The following is a 13,099-nucleotide window of genomic DNA, read 5'->3' as shown; positions in this document are numbered from 1 at the left end:
AACAGTGTCCATGATCTCCACACATGTACAGTTTTGCACCAATCATAAGGGGAACTGTAGCTAATTTGCTTTTTATTCCAACCAGGCCTTTCACCTTCTCCATTATGGGAAGAGAGTATTGGGAATGATTTGAGACAACTTAATGGTGTGCAGTAACAGACTCCAGAGTGTACATGCATGGCTTTGAAAACAGACTCTAGAGTATACATTTGTGGCTTGGAAAAGATTCTGGAGGTCACCAAAGGGGGGGGGGGGGGAGAGAAAAGAAACACAGGATCACTTATAAATAGGAGCATCGTGTAAAAACGTGGGACTATGGGATTCAGGAAGAATGGCAAGTCCTTTCAAGAGGGCACACGGACTTGTCAGAATTATACCAAAGATGAAAGACTTCAGTTATACTGAGGACTAACTGAGCCTGGGTTGTTAAAGAAAAAGTTGCAGAAAAATTTAAAAAAAAAACTGGAATGGAAAAAAAGCTGGAAATCAGAAATAGAGGTCAATAAGATGTTTTATAATAAATATTTTCTACATGGACTTTTGCCAATCTTGTTAAATCTAGCCTCTTGCTACAGACTCTTTTGCCTCTGGGTACATTTTTTCATTTCAGTCTACCAAGACATTAATGATCTTGAACATGACTGAGGGCCAGCAGAGAGAAGCATCTTTGACCTGAAATGTTAACTTTGTTTCTGTTTCTCTTTTGATACATACTACCTGACCTGCTGACAGTTTCTAGCATTCCGTTTCGTGAAAGTTAATGAGAGAATTGGTTAAGATGTCTCATAACATGGGAGAAGACCATTTGACATCAAGTCTCTGCTGGTTCTGAACATATCCAAGGACCATTAATGACCTGGTAAAGTAAATGGAAAACTGTATCCAGAGAAGGCCTAACGAGGAGATTGATTTAAAAAGATTGGCGAAGGATCCATTTATAAAACATAATAAAGCAACATCTTTGTCTGCATGAGCAGTGCCACAGGGGATTGGCTGTTTAACAGATACAAATCTGTGTTTCCTAATGGATCCTTTTAATGTTAATTCCCATGCCCATATTTACAGTGGTAATCACACTGTCATTCTTTGCTTGGTCAGCCCCTTACTCTGGTCCTGCAGCACAGCCAGTGGTGGGAGGGTATAAAGACCGTGCAATGTTTTCTACAGCAGTTGCTATAATAAGAATGTAAATCTGTAATGGAAATACAGGTGGGGAAGTGAACATTTTAGAAGTGGGGATTGAATTGCATCTGCTCAGCTTAGACCAATTAGTACAAACCTATAAAACCCACTTAATAAAACTACAATCTTGACTTTCCTGCCCCGTGTCAGTGTGAAGGATCTCAAAGAATGCAGTTTCTGAAGAACCAATTGACAGTCATTAAACATGCAAGAAGTCTTGGCAATGCCAAAGGCTGTCAACTAGTTTTATTTATAAATATTACATGCATTTTGCAGCATGGGTCATTTGATCTCATTGGTCCATATTGTATTTATACTCCACACGAGCCTCCTCCTTCCCACTTCCATCTTGCCCTGCCTTCAGCTTCCCCTCTCCCTTGTTTGTTTACCAAGCTTCCCCTTAAATGCATCAATGCTATCAGTCTCAGCCACTGATTGTGGCAGTGAGTTCCACCTTGTTACGTGATACGGCACAAGAACCTTCTGGGAGAAGTTTCTCCTAAATAGAGGAAATTCCACAGCCAGAGAAATCAATTGCAGGCATCCCAGGCAGGGTTTGGCAGAAATGGCTTGTTAATCATTTAGTGTGAGTTTATAATTCAACAAATGACAGTGAACCGGCAGTTGGCATCCTTGCTCAACAGATGAACTGAAATGAGAATGCCTGGCAACTGTATACATTGATTGCCAGCTATCCTGGAGTTGTTTCAAGACTGTAATTCAATCCTGTAATTCTGGCCTGTTATAAACTGCTCCAGTTTCAGTCATCATTTATAAAGTTACCTAAACCCAGCGGTTGGATTTCTGCTCGATAATCACTCCTGGCTGCTTGCTGTTTTGATGGTGGATTGGCACGGGCCCAGTTTCCAGTAGCCTGTTAGCATCCCTATCCCTTGTTGAGACATTTGTTCAGTCCCAAACCCTGCTGGTTACATGAGCTTGGATTCTTTGGTCCACGTGGACTTCAGGTTAAAGAACTCCAGAGTTATTAATTTAAAAGCAAATGTAGTTTAGATTTGGGGTTCACTCCAGTCTTTATTAAAATAACCTAGGTGTCCAGCCACTAACTGCCATTATTACCAATTGCATGGTGAAATCACATGGGATCCAGGGTGAGCTAGCCAATTGGATACAACATTAGCTTGACGATAGGAGTCAGAGGGTAATGATAGAGGGTTGTTTTCCAGACTGCAGGCCTGTGACCAGTGTGCCATAGGGGCTGGTGCTGTTGTTTGTCATTTATGTTAATGATTTGGATAAGGATGCAGGTGCATAGTCAGTAAGTTTGTGGATGTCAAAATTGGTGGTGCAGTGGTTATTTAAGTTGACAATAGGACCTTGATCAACTGGGCCAGTGGGCTGAGGAATGGCAGATGGGGTTTAATTTGTGGAAGTGTGAGGTGGTGCATTTTGGCAAGACAAACACAGGACTTGCACAGTAAATGGTAGGGCTCTGGGGAGTGGTGTAGAACAGGCTGAAGGGTTCAGGTACGTAGTTCTTTGTAAGTGGTGACACAGGTAGATGGGGTGTTGAAGGCATTTGCCACGCTCGCCTTCATTGGTCAGGATACTGAGTACAGGAGTTGGGACGTCATATTACAGCTGTATGAGATACTGGCAAGGGCACATTTGGAGTACTAGTATACAGTTTTGATTGCTCTGCTATAGGAAGGATGTCATAAACTGTAAATGATACAAAAAAAATTTACAAGGATGTTACCAGGACTGGAGGGTTTAAGTTATAAGAGGTGGGATAGGGTAGGACTTTTTTCCCCCTGGAGCGTAGGAGGCTGAGGGGTGACTAGAAACGTAGAAAACTGAGTTGTAGATAAGGTGAATGGTCTGTGTTTTCCGCAGGCTGGGGAAGTCCAAAACTAGAGGGCATAAGTTTAAAACATGGGCAAATGGGACTAGCTCAGTTACACAACTTTGGTTTACATGGACCAGTTGGGCAGAAGGGCCTTTTTTCTGTATCGTAAAGCTCTATGACCCTAATAAAGGCTAGGAAGATCCCAGGCTTAATTACCTCTTGGGCATTTTTCTTCCTGGATGTGATGATAACACTGTCACATTCCCTTCCATCCATGGCAGTGTTTGAAGTTCTAACTGCAGCTAAACCAGGAAATTGTCCTCAAAGGCTGAAGGCTTGTTGATAAAATACTCCCTATTGGCTCACTTCTGTCGTTGAGGAAGGGGTCTCTGACTCCTGTACAACTGGACTGAAACCTGATGGAGGCACAGGGTGTGCTGACTACCCTCTGACATGCCAAATCCACAATCATGCTTTATGAACATGGTCAATGCCAAACCAGTGAAAACGTCAAAAGGATAGCTTAAACCTGGGAGTACCACAGTTATTAAAGGGAGAAGGCCGAAAGGTACAAGGAGGGAATGCTTAATCCTTGAGCTTGGACGACCAAAAGCATGGAGATCAATAGCTTTGGGGATGGGGAGCACGTAGTTGGGGTGGTGGGGTGGGTAATGATTAAATTATATGCCTGACCCCATAACCTTCTGGAGGAAAGTGCTGCCACTGAGCCAAGTTTTAGTAGAGAGCTCTTTTTTTTCTAGGTCAGTCTGGTTCCTTGTTTCACTGGTAATTGTGTACTGCATGAGATGGTGATCTAGGTATAACATCACTACTTCTATGGGACCACATCTGCTAGATTAGCATAAGCATATTTAATCAGTTTGTTTTTTTTTGTAGACAACGGCACATGGTAGGCTTCAATGGCAACCTTTCAGATAACAGGCTACAGTTATTTCACTTCAGCCCTGCCTAATACATCAATGTCACGCATAAACATTTGCAGACCATTATTTAATTCAGAATTCAGTTGGTTCTGGAGTGCTGCCATACTTGTAACATGCTCTGATTGGGACTACAGGCTTGCTCCCTCGTTAGACATTTCACAGATCAATGTGGCCAATGCCAACAGCACTGTGAAACTGCATTGAATTTATCGAGGACACGAAGAAACCAGGCATTGATGCTGAAATGTAGAAGAGTTATTTGATATTTATTAACCCTCGCGAATTGATGATGTAGATATAGACAGGAGGCAAGGCTGGTGCAGTGATTTATGTACTGTACATAGTCAAGTCATTCAGTACTGGCATGGTAGATTTATAAAAATGAAAACAACACTGCCAGCATTTGCATTTTAACTGTTGAATGACTCTTTCCATTCCACCTTCTCCAACAATAATAGAGAAGTTCATAGTACTTGGCTGTACAAGGAAGGATAGGCTCCAAATTGTGCTCTGGCACATTAAGTATGTTTTTTTGATGGTTTTAACATAAGTGCTGCTATGTTTCTTTTTCTCTTCTATGGCTTTCACACTGACATTGTGGAATGTTTTCATGAAGGATGCAGCCTGCAATTTAGTTTGTTTCACAAGATGGATTAAAATAATTCAAAACTCTGAGAAGACAGCCCAGGAGTGGCAGTGGGCCACCAAGCAACTCAACAGCCTTTCTTCACAACAGAGCTGCAGTTACTGATTTGAGGGTGGGGAGGCAATTAATCAGGGGTGGGGGGTGGGGCAGAGAAATTTGTGAAGCTTATGGTGCCAAAATAAGGAGCAGATTAAAAGGCCATTCTAATAACCTGCTGCTAGTTGTCTTTCATTCCCTTCAGCTGCACAATTTCATGCTTTTCATGTGAATTTTTGTGCTTGGGGTGAGGATACAGGCACTGGACAGTGGAATGTCTTGATGTGGTTGGGCTAATCATCTTAGTTACTGTGGGAAGGTCACTACGGTGAGATGTGATTTTTTTTTTTGGAAGGGCTGCTAGTGGTGTAGAGTTCCAACTGTGCTGTTGGGAAGGGCATGTAATTTTTTTTAGGATGGAAGACCTTTTTTTAAAAAAAAAAGCAGATGCATTCAAGCAGCAGCCATGGAGAGAGAAACATATGAGACCTTTTGTCAAAACTGTTCTTTATAATAAGGCATTTAAAATAAAATCATGGGGCACAGATAGGGTGAATGCAATAGTCTTTTTCCCAGGGTTGGGAAACCAAGAACTAAAGGATATGGGTTTGGGGTGAGAGGGGAAAGATTTAATAGGAACCTGAGGGGCAACTTTTTCACCCAGAGAGTGGTCCATGCATGGAATGAGCTGCCTGAGTAAGTGGTTGAGGCAGGTACATTAACAATATTTAAAAGATACTTGGGCAGATACATGGATAGGAGCCAAATGCAAGCAAATAGAACTAGCTTAGAATAGAATCTTGGTCAGCATGGACCAGTTGGACCAAAGGGTCTCTGACTCTATTTGCTTTGCTGGGCTACTTAAGGCAGCTGAGAGTCTGTCACCCATGGGTCCAAAGTTGTATGAGAGTAGGGATGGCACACTTATCTCCTGAGAGGGTGTTGGTGGACAATTGACTTTTTGATCACCTTCAGCTATTATAATCAATCTTGCACTAAAGAGTATGTAAACTCTTCACCTTTTGTCTGTTCTCCTTCTGGGCTTTTAATTCAAAAGCAGACCTATTAAACCAGGGTTCTGTACCAAACTCTCACCTCTAGTGATCTGGTTGGAGACTATCTCAACAAATTCTTTTCTCAACTTAGTTCAATGCACATTCACCATGAGAGTCATGGTGCTGCAGAACCTGGTTGGCATTATATTGGGCAGTGGATTGCTCCTGCTTTTTGGATTCTGTTTTCACTTAGAGATGAATGAACAAACAAGGGTTAAATTGGGAAGAAAATACATTCAAAATATGTATTGTGTGCATTTAAGTTGTGTGTAACACTGAAATGTATTCCATTCCCTCTACCTGATAATCCTTAACACTGGCCAGAGACATTTGTGTATGACAGGTAGGGCTGTAGTTAACTTGGTGTTGGTGTTCCTGGGTGAGTGAGAGGGTCTCTGATTGGATGTTATGTGCTCTCATCTTTTGTCAAGGCCGGCTTGGCCTTGTTTCTCAGGGGGGAAATAGAATAAGAACTGAGCCTTTGAACATTAGTCTGTTGCAGAACTAACCTTTGTAATATGAAATCAATTCTTGCTTCACAAAATCTACAAATGTAAAGATGAATTCTTGTTTTGTTTTACTAATTTCTGCCTTGTTTTTTCCAGATATCAACAAGAACTTCAGGTCAAAGGTAAGTGAGTGGAATGAAAGCTGGGAGCTATTTTAGTTGAGAGTTTATTCTCCAGGTGAGGAATGTTGGCACTCTGTAGCTTTGGTCAGGAGCATCAGTGGAATTTTTTGGTGTTGTTGCAAGTGTTATCACTCAGACTAGACCATTAACAGCAGAATGTGCTTTATTGAAGGCAACAGTTCTCAAACGTAATTGCAGTGTCAGGTACAACTGCGTACCAAGGCCATGCCATATATGCTCCACTCTGGTTTTTAAAGGTGAACATACTCTACACTTTCCATTAAAAGTAATAAACCCATACAAAACATCAACAATCAACATCAAGGTAGTTATTTGCACATATGAAATTGCATAGTGAACTAATTATAACTTGGTAAATGTATTCTACAGAAATTGTACCAAACACAAATGTACTCATCATCTTGGTATTCTCATGTTCGAAACTCTTCACTGCAAGCTATATGAGGCCATCTCGGAAGTCATTCCAGTTAACAGTTCTTCATGTAGGTCTGGTATCCACCTCTCTAATTATTGCATTAACATAATGATCTCCGTAACTTTGAACACTCAGCAGTTCACAGGTTATATAAACCTAAACGCAAGCATCTATTTACTTTTTTTTACTAATTGCAACAAAAGCAATTATCCAATGTATTTGATGCACAACTAATTTCATGAACTCGGTGGTAACAGTCCCTGGCCATTAGCTTCCCTATTTATTTGTGCCTGTTCTTGTGTTGTCCTGTACGCTAACATTTCTCTTCCTCCTCTTTCTGATCCTAAATCTGCTTCTTCCCTTTTCCCTCCTTTTAGCCTTTGCCACGGATACTCTTTTGAGGCATGTATCATGCGGTCAGGCTCCATCAACAGCCCAGCCGTGTTCTGCTGCCACACACTGAGACCCAGGATCCACGGATTGCCTCAACATCCATAGACTGGATTATGAATCAAACTAAAGCATTAATTTTTCTTGTTTCTTCTTTTGTGGACTAAATATTCTCAGTTTGAAGTTCCCTGAGCAATGCTGATTAGATGTGTGGTGGGTAACATTGACTAAAGTTGTGGTCCACGTTCTCTCTAAACCTCTCTCCTCGTCACTAGTATCTTGTCTGCATTAGTCTTTGTTGCCACCCTGACTTTGGAATGTACACCTTGCCTCCAGTCCTTGGTCTACCATTCCTGGAAACACAGCCAGCTTCAGGCTATAGAAACACTGTAGATGCTGGAATCTAGATGAAAAATATGACTATGCTGGAGGAACTCAGCAGGCCAGGCAGTATCCGTGGAGGAAAGCAGACGGTCAACGTTTCGGGTCAGGACCCTTCTTCAGGACTGAAAATAGGAAAAGGGGAAGCCCAGTATATAGGAGGGAAAAGCAGAGCAGTGATAGGTGGATAAAAGAGGGGAGGCGGGGTGAACACTGGGTAGTGATAAGTAGATGCAGGCAAGAGATAGTGATAGGCAGGGGAGATAGAGAGCAGATCCACTGGGGGTGGGTCAAAGGTGAGGGGGGGGGGAAGGAAGAAAAGGAGAAACATAATGGGGGGGGGGAATTACCCAAAATTGGGAGAATTCAATATTTGTGCCATTGGGCTGCGAGGTTCCAAGATGGAAAATGAGGTGCTTTAGGCTACATTTGCCCAGAGCTTATGGTCCCCAAAAATGTTTGTCTTCCCAGACAGTGTGTGCATGTTCATATCTATCCTCCATTATGTCACCCCTATGATCTTGAGTGTAATAAGTACCTGAGTTTCATCACATGTTTCTGCCATTTTATCTGGAACATCCACAACCTGGACAGTCATGGACCAACCCTTAATCCTGTACCTTGGCTGTGGTCCAACTCTGCCACAGCTAATTCATTCTCCAATTCAATTGATGTCGTACCCTGGTACTCTGGGTCAACTCGAGCTAGGAATTTGAATACCTCCACTGCCTGAAGATTTCCTTGTGGTTGGCTGGCATCTCCCATGAAGATTCTCCACAGTTGCTGTTCTGCAGCCACTCCCTGCATTGTCCTCTCTGCCGCACCATCATCAAATTCTCTCCAGTCTGGTGCAGCTGGGAACTTGAACAGTTTCTTCGCCTCTCCCAACTGTGGGAACTTCGTTCTAACTTCCCCCTCCAAAGCATTTCTGTGCTCTTGTGGTTCCCCATGTTGTAGGAGCCTCTTATTGAAACCATCCGTTCAGCTGATGCCTATTGCAGCATTTCCTGAAGCTCAGCTGTCCACCTCTGTGACCCTTCCAGCTTCACTCTGGTTTGCTCAAGCTTGTTAAAGTGAAGACCTTTCTTCTCCCTAAGATGTTGTTACCTGCCGTATTTCCTGTACACCTCATTGAGATTCAGTTTTGCACAATCTCTATTTCCTTTTCTTCTTCAGCTATGCTCCCTGTCACTGACTTGCTCACGTTGCGGCCTGTAATCTTTTGTCTGCAAGTGTCCACAAGTTGGACACTCCTCAACAATGTCCATGCCCACCTGCTCTGTGCTCTGCTCATCTGGAGTTAGTGGATGCTGGAGTGTTAGTGGCTCCTGGATATACTTGCAGACCACATCTGCAATCCTTTCAAAAGTGGTGCCTCAATCCAGGTGATTTGATCCAGTCCCCTGCTGGGATCACTGGTCCTACCTCAGAGCCCAGAACTTTGAGAAGTAACTGGACTCGGCAGTCAGCCTGCCCATGACTCAGATGGTGTACAACACCAGTTTGGTTTGCCTCAACAGAAAGCACTGGAAATATTGCAAATACACAATGTGCCCCATCACAGAACAACTCGCTGTAGTATCTATAATTGTGTTTAGAGTCTCTCCCTCAATCAACTGATGCCCTTGCATGAATCACTGTTGTCTCTCATCAGATGAGCAATAAATACCAATGAGGTTCCGTATTTCCACCTCCTTTATCCTGTGCCTGAAATCTGTCTGGTACCCCAGCAGTTCCAGACAGTTGCCTCCCTTGGCTGCTAGCTTCTTGACTGATTTACACCTTCTGTGCAATGCACCATATCCATGGCAACACTTGGATGGGCACTCTGCAGATGGATAACTCCTACTGCTCACCAACATCACACATCTCCCAAGACTACCAACAGCAGCAATATCACTTGCTCTCCTTGCTTCCCTGATCTGTGTTGATCCCAGGGATGTTGTTTGCTGTAAGGAACCCCTGTCTTCTTGCACTCCTTCGCACCCAACGCTCCCCCCACCCCCAACTTGCTTCACACCAGTTTCCTGGCATCCTCACCACGTATCCTCCTCCAAGAACCCAGTTCTCTACGTACTTTGCACTGGATCTGTGTTCCCCACTACTCGAGCATCACCATCACATCTTCATCACCAGTGTGGTGCCGGTCAAGTTCTTTGGTTTTGCTGTAGGGGCTGTTAGTGGCACTAGGCAGAGCTAACAGTAGATGGAAGGCAACCATCATCAAACTTAATGAGAATTTAAATTTTAATAAAACCCTGCAGATGCTGGAAATCTGAAATAAAAACAGTAAATGCTGGAAACACACAACAGGCCAGGCAGCATCTGTGGAGAGAGAACCTGTGTTAATGCTTCCACCTGAAGATTTTCTTTCACCATTCAATGGAGTCATTGACCTGAAATGTTAACCCTTTGTCTCTATCCACAGATGCTGCCCGACCTGCTGAGTGTTTCCAGCATGTGCTGTTTTTGATATCCTTGAACTAGGCACCAGTTTCAGGTGCAATAACATACGAATGTCAGACCATATGCTGCACTCAATTTGTAAAGCACACTTGTACTTGTATATACCACAATTCTCCAGGTGAGGGATATTGGTGTTTGAATGTAATTTGGTAAGCTGCCACAACTCTGGAAGAGTCATGTTCCTGTCCCAGGCTCAGCACCAGTGCTTATGATCTGCTTCGACAATCCCTACCCTGTGGCTTACACATGTTTTGATGATATACAAAATATTAGTTGTCTTGATTTTGCTTGCTCAGAACAGGATTGGAGTTTAGTCAATGCTGGCACATAAGCAGGTTGGAGTTTGAGTGGACACAAGTAAATCTTCATGCCCTGCTTCTGATTCCCTCTTTCCCCAGTTTCTCACTGGGATAAAGGAGACCTCTGTGGACTTTACTCAGTGGGAAACTGATAATGCAAAAAATGTTAATAACATCCTGGTTTTGTGTAGCAAGAAAAGTGTTAGCCGGTTACAGTTGGGTTCCACATATTTTGACATTTTAGCCCCTGCCACCCATTGTAGAGGGGTTAATCTCAAAGGCCACGGTTCAGTTGTAAAATACATACTGGTCTACAAATTACAGCCTGCTGTGCAAAAGAAATTTTATTTGTTACTTTTACAAAAATACTGCATACTTTCAATATTTTCACTGCTTTTCACACACTGTAAACTACTTTCATCTGTTAAGTAATTATCAAAGAGCTTGGCAGCACTGCATAGTATGAAATTGCTGTTCACATTTTTGCTTTTTTTTCCAAAAAAGATTCTAACAAATTACCCAGCTGCCATTTGGTCTGCATCATTAGTTTAGGTTTTGAAATGTGATTCTAATTTTGGGTCACAACTCTTTTCCAGGAAACTCCAAGTAACTGAACAATAATTGCTCCCTTTTTCCTTGCCCCCTGCCCCTCCAGCCCCACAGTGTGTGTGTGTGTATTAAACAAAGTCCACTGACTGGAATTGCAAGGGCTCCAACTTTGTACTGTAGTTTTTGTTACTTTTTGCAAGAGAGCTTGTATGGTTGTAGTTTAGTCTTAATGATTGTTATGGTTTCAGGAAGAAAATGCTCATTGAAGCCTTGCACTAACAACTCAGAACTTAAACTCACTGAGGGGAAAACTATAAAATTGATTTTTATCAGACTGTTAATTTGTGAAAATGTCCATGAAAGTTGCGAGATTGCCATAAAACACAACTCGCTCTCAAATGATTTGAGGAGGGGATCACAGCATCACCCTTTTCCTCTTTGGCAGTCCCTCGAAATCTGAGGATGATTTCACACAGGAAAGATTTAAATGGGACCTGAGGGGCAATTTCTTCATGCAGAAGGGGGTGGCGGGTGTGTGGAACAAGCTGCCAGAGGAAGTGGTAGAGTTGGGAACAATTACAAAGGTTAAAAGACATTTGGACAGGTACGTGGATAGGAACTGTTTAGAAGGATATGGGTCAAACACAGGCAAATGGGACTAGGTGAGGTAGGCACCTTGGTCAGCATGGATGAGTTGGGCTGAAGGCCCTGTTTTCATGCTGTATTACTGACTTGCAAGGTTTTTGTGGGTTCTGAGGATGTTGATGTGCAGATGGGGCAGGAGGAGTCTGATGGAATGGGTGGGTATTTTGTGAGGTTGCGCTCCCTTGCTTAGGCACAACCTGTGTGTCTTCCTGATGCATAGCTTTGATTCTCAATCTCCTCCAAACACACCTTTTGCACTTGAGCCAGAGATTCCCAGAAGTTGAGGTTGTTGTATTTATTTCTTCAAGGAGGCTTTTTCCTCTGCTTCAAAATCTCTTCAGGTGACATTCCAACATCACTTCCTGTGTAGGGTGCTCGAGGCAACTAAGAATGGATATCCCAAGAATAGATAATTGTTAAGGAACACTTTGTCTACTGATCTCCTCAAAAGGGCTTAATATTGTCTGGGTGGTAGTGTCAGTGCTGGTGCTTTACCACTCTAGGGACTGGGGTGTGACATTGACCTTGGTTCCCTTCTCTCTCTCTGACAGCGTGGGTTTCCCCAGGTGATCTGGTTGACATGGAACACCCTTCTAGAGGAAATGGTGGAATTGGATATAATTATAATGTTTGAGGTATTTACACAGACACTTGAATGGGCAAGGCATAGAAGGGTACAGTCCTAATGCAGGCAAATGGGCTTGGTGCGGATGGGGGAGAAAAGGGTCAGCATGGACATAGTGGGCCAAAGGGTCTGTTTCTGCTCTATTTCTCTGACATAAACCAAAGATGTACTTGTTGGTTAATTGGCAACATTTAAAAAAAAATTACCCAAGGTGCAGTTAATTGGCAAAAGATTCAAAGGGGAATTGATGGGCTTGACAGGGAAATGGAGTAGCTGTGGGAGTAACAGTCTTAATCTGCTGGGAGCTGACGTGGTCCCAATGAGCTGAGTGGCTTCTTCCTTTCTTGTAGTAAGTCAGTCCTACTTCAACCATTCTGCCCAACTTAAGTAAATACAATTAGCAAAAACTATCCCCTTTATTTAAATTTTGTTCCCGTTTTTCTGTATAAATCTACAGTTCCAACCTCTTGGGTTTTTATTGGCTCAGCACTTGTTTGGGGGGGGGGGGGGATGGTGAGGGCTGATGAGAAGATGAGATTATTCCAGCTTTGTGACTTAAACTGCTGTTCTGTAAATGTGCTGACATCACTTAGTTCTTTGCAGAATTATTCATAAGTAGAATTCGGCAAGAATCAATTATAGATTGTTTTCTCGATTTTTAAACCATGTTAATTGAGTCACGAACATTAATCTTTCAGTGCAAAAATCATTACGCTCTGGCAGTAGAGTCAATCGCTCCAGATCAAATGCAATAAAACTAGAGAACAATTATAAAGACATTCTGCAGTGATTAAAGCATTTTTGGGGAATCTTATTAGTGATTGAAGCTTTGTCATTGGAGCAGCTACATTAGGTTGCCAGGTAATGATCACACCCAGGCATTCATTACTCAGTATAAACACAATGCCCTGATTGTACTACAGGAGGGTCTGCTCCCTTGAACTCTGCAGCATCTGGGCTTGTTTGCTGCCCATCTCTCTGTGGGTTGCACTAAAGGTAAAATG

The 13,099-nt window shown here is 42.7% G+C and overlaps 1 protein-coding gene across 2 annotated transcripts in view; it reads left to right on the top strand.

Annotated features, from left to right (window-relative positions):
* skap1 (src kinase associated phosphoprotein 1) overlaps nt 1-13,099 on the top strand; it is a 336,434-nt gene that overhangs the window by 19,069 nt on the left and 304,266 nt on the right. For both annotated transcript variants that reach the window (XM_052038694.1, XM_052038696.1), the window contains exon 3: nt 6,279-6,304. In XM_052038694.1, the coding sequence (XP_051894654.1) occupies nt 6,279-6,304 (26 nt within the window). The remainder of the gene's footprint in view (nt 1-6,278; nt 6,305-13,099) is intronic.

Source organism: Pristis pectinata, chromosome 25 (genome assembly GCF_009764475.1).
Source record: "Pristis pectinata isolate sPriPec2 chromosome 25, sPriPec2.1.pri, whole genome shotgun sequence".
NCBI lineage: Eukaryota > Metazoa > Chordata > Chondrichthyes > Rhinopristiformes > Pristidae > Pristis > Pristis pectinata.
This window is presented reverse-complemented; position numbering and strand designations above follow the sequence as displayed.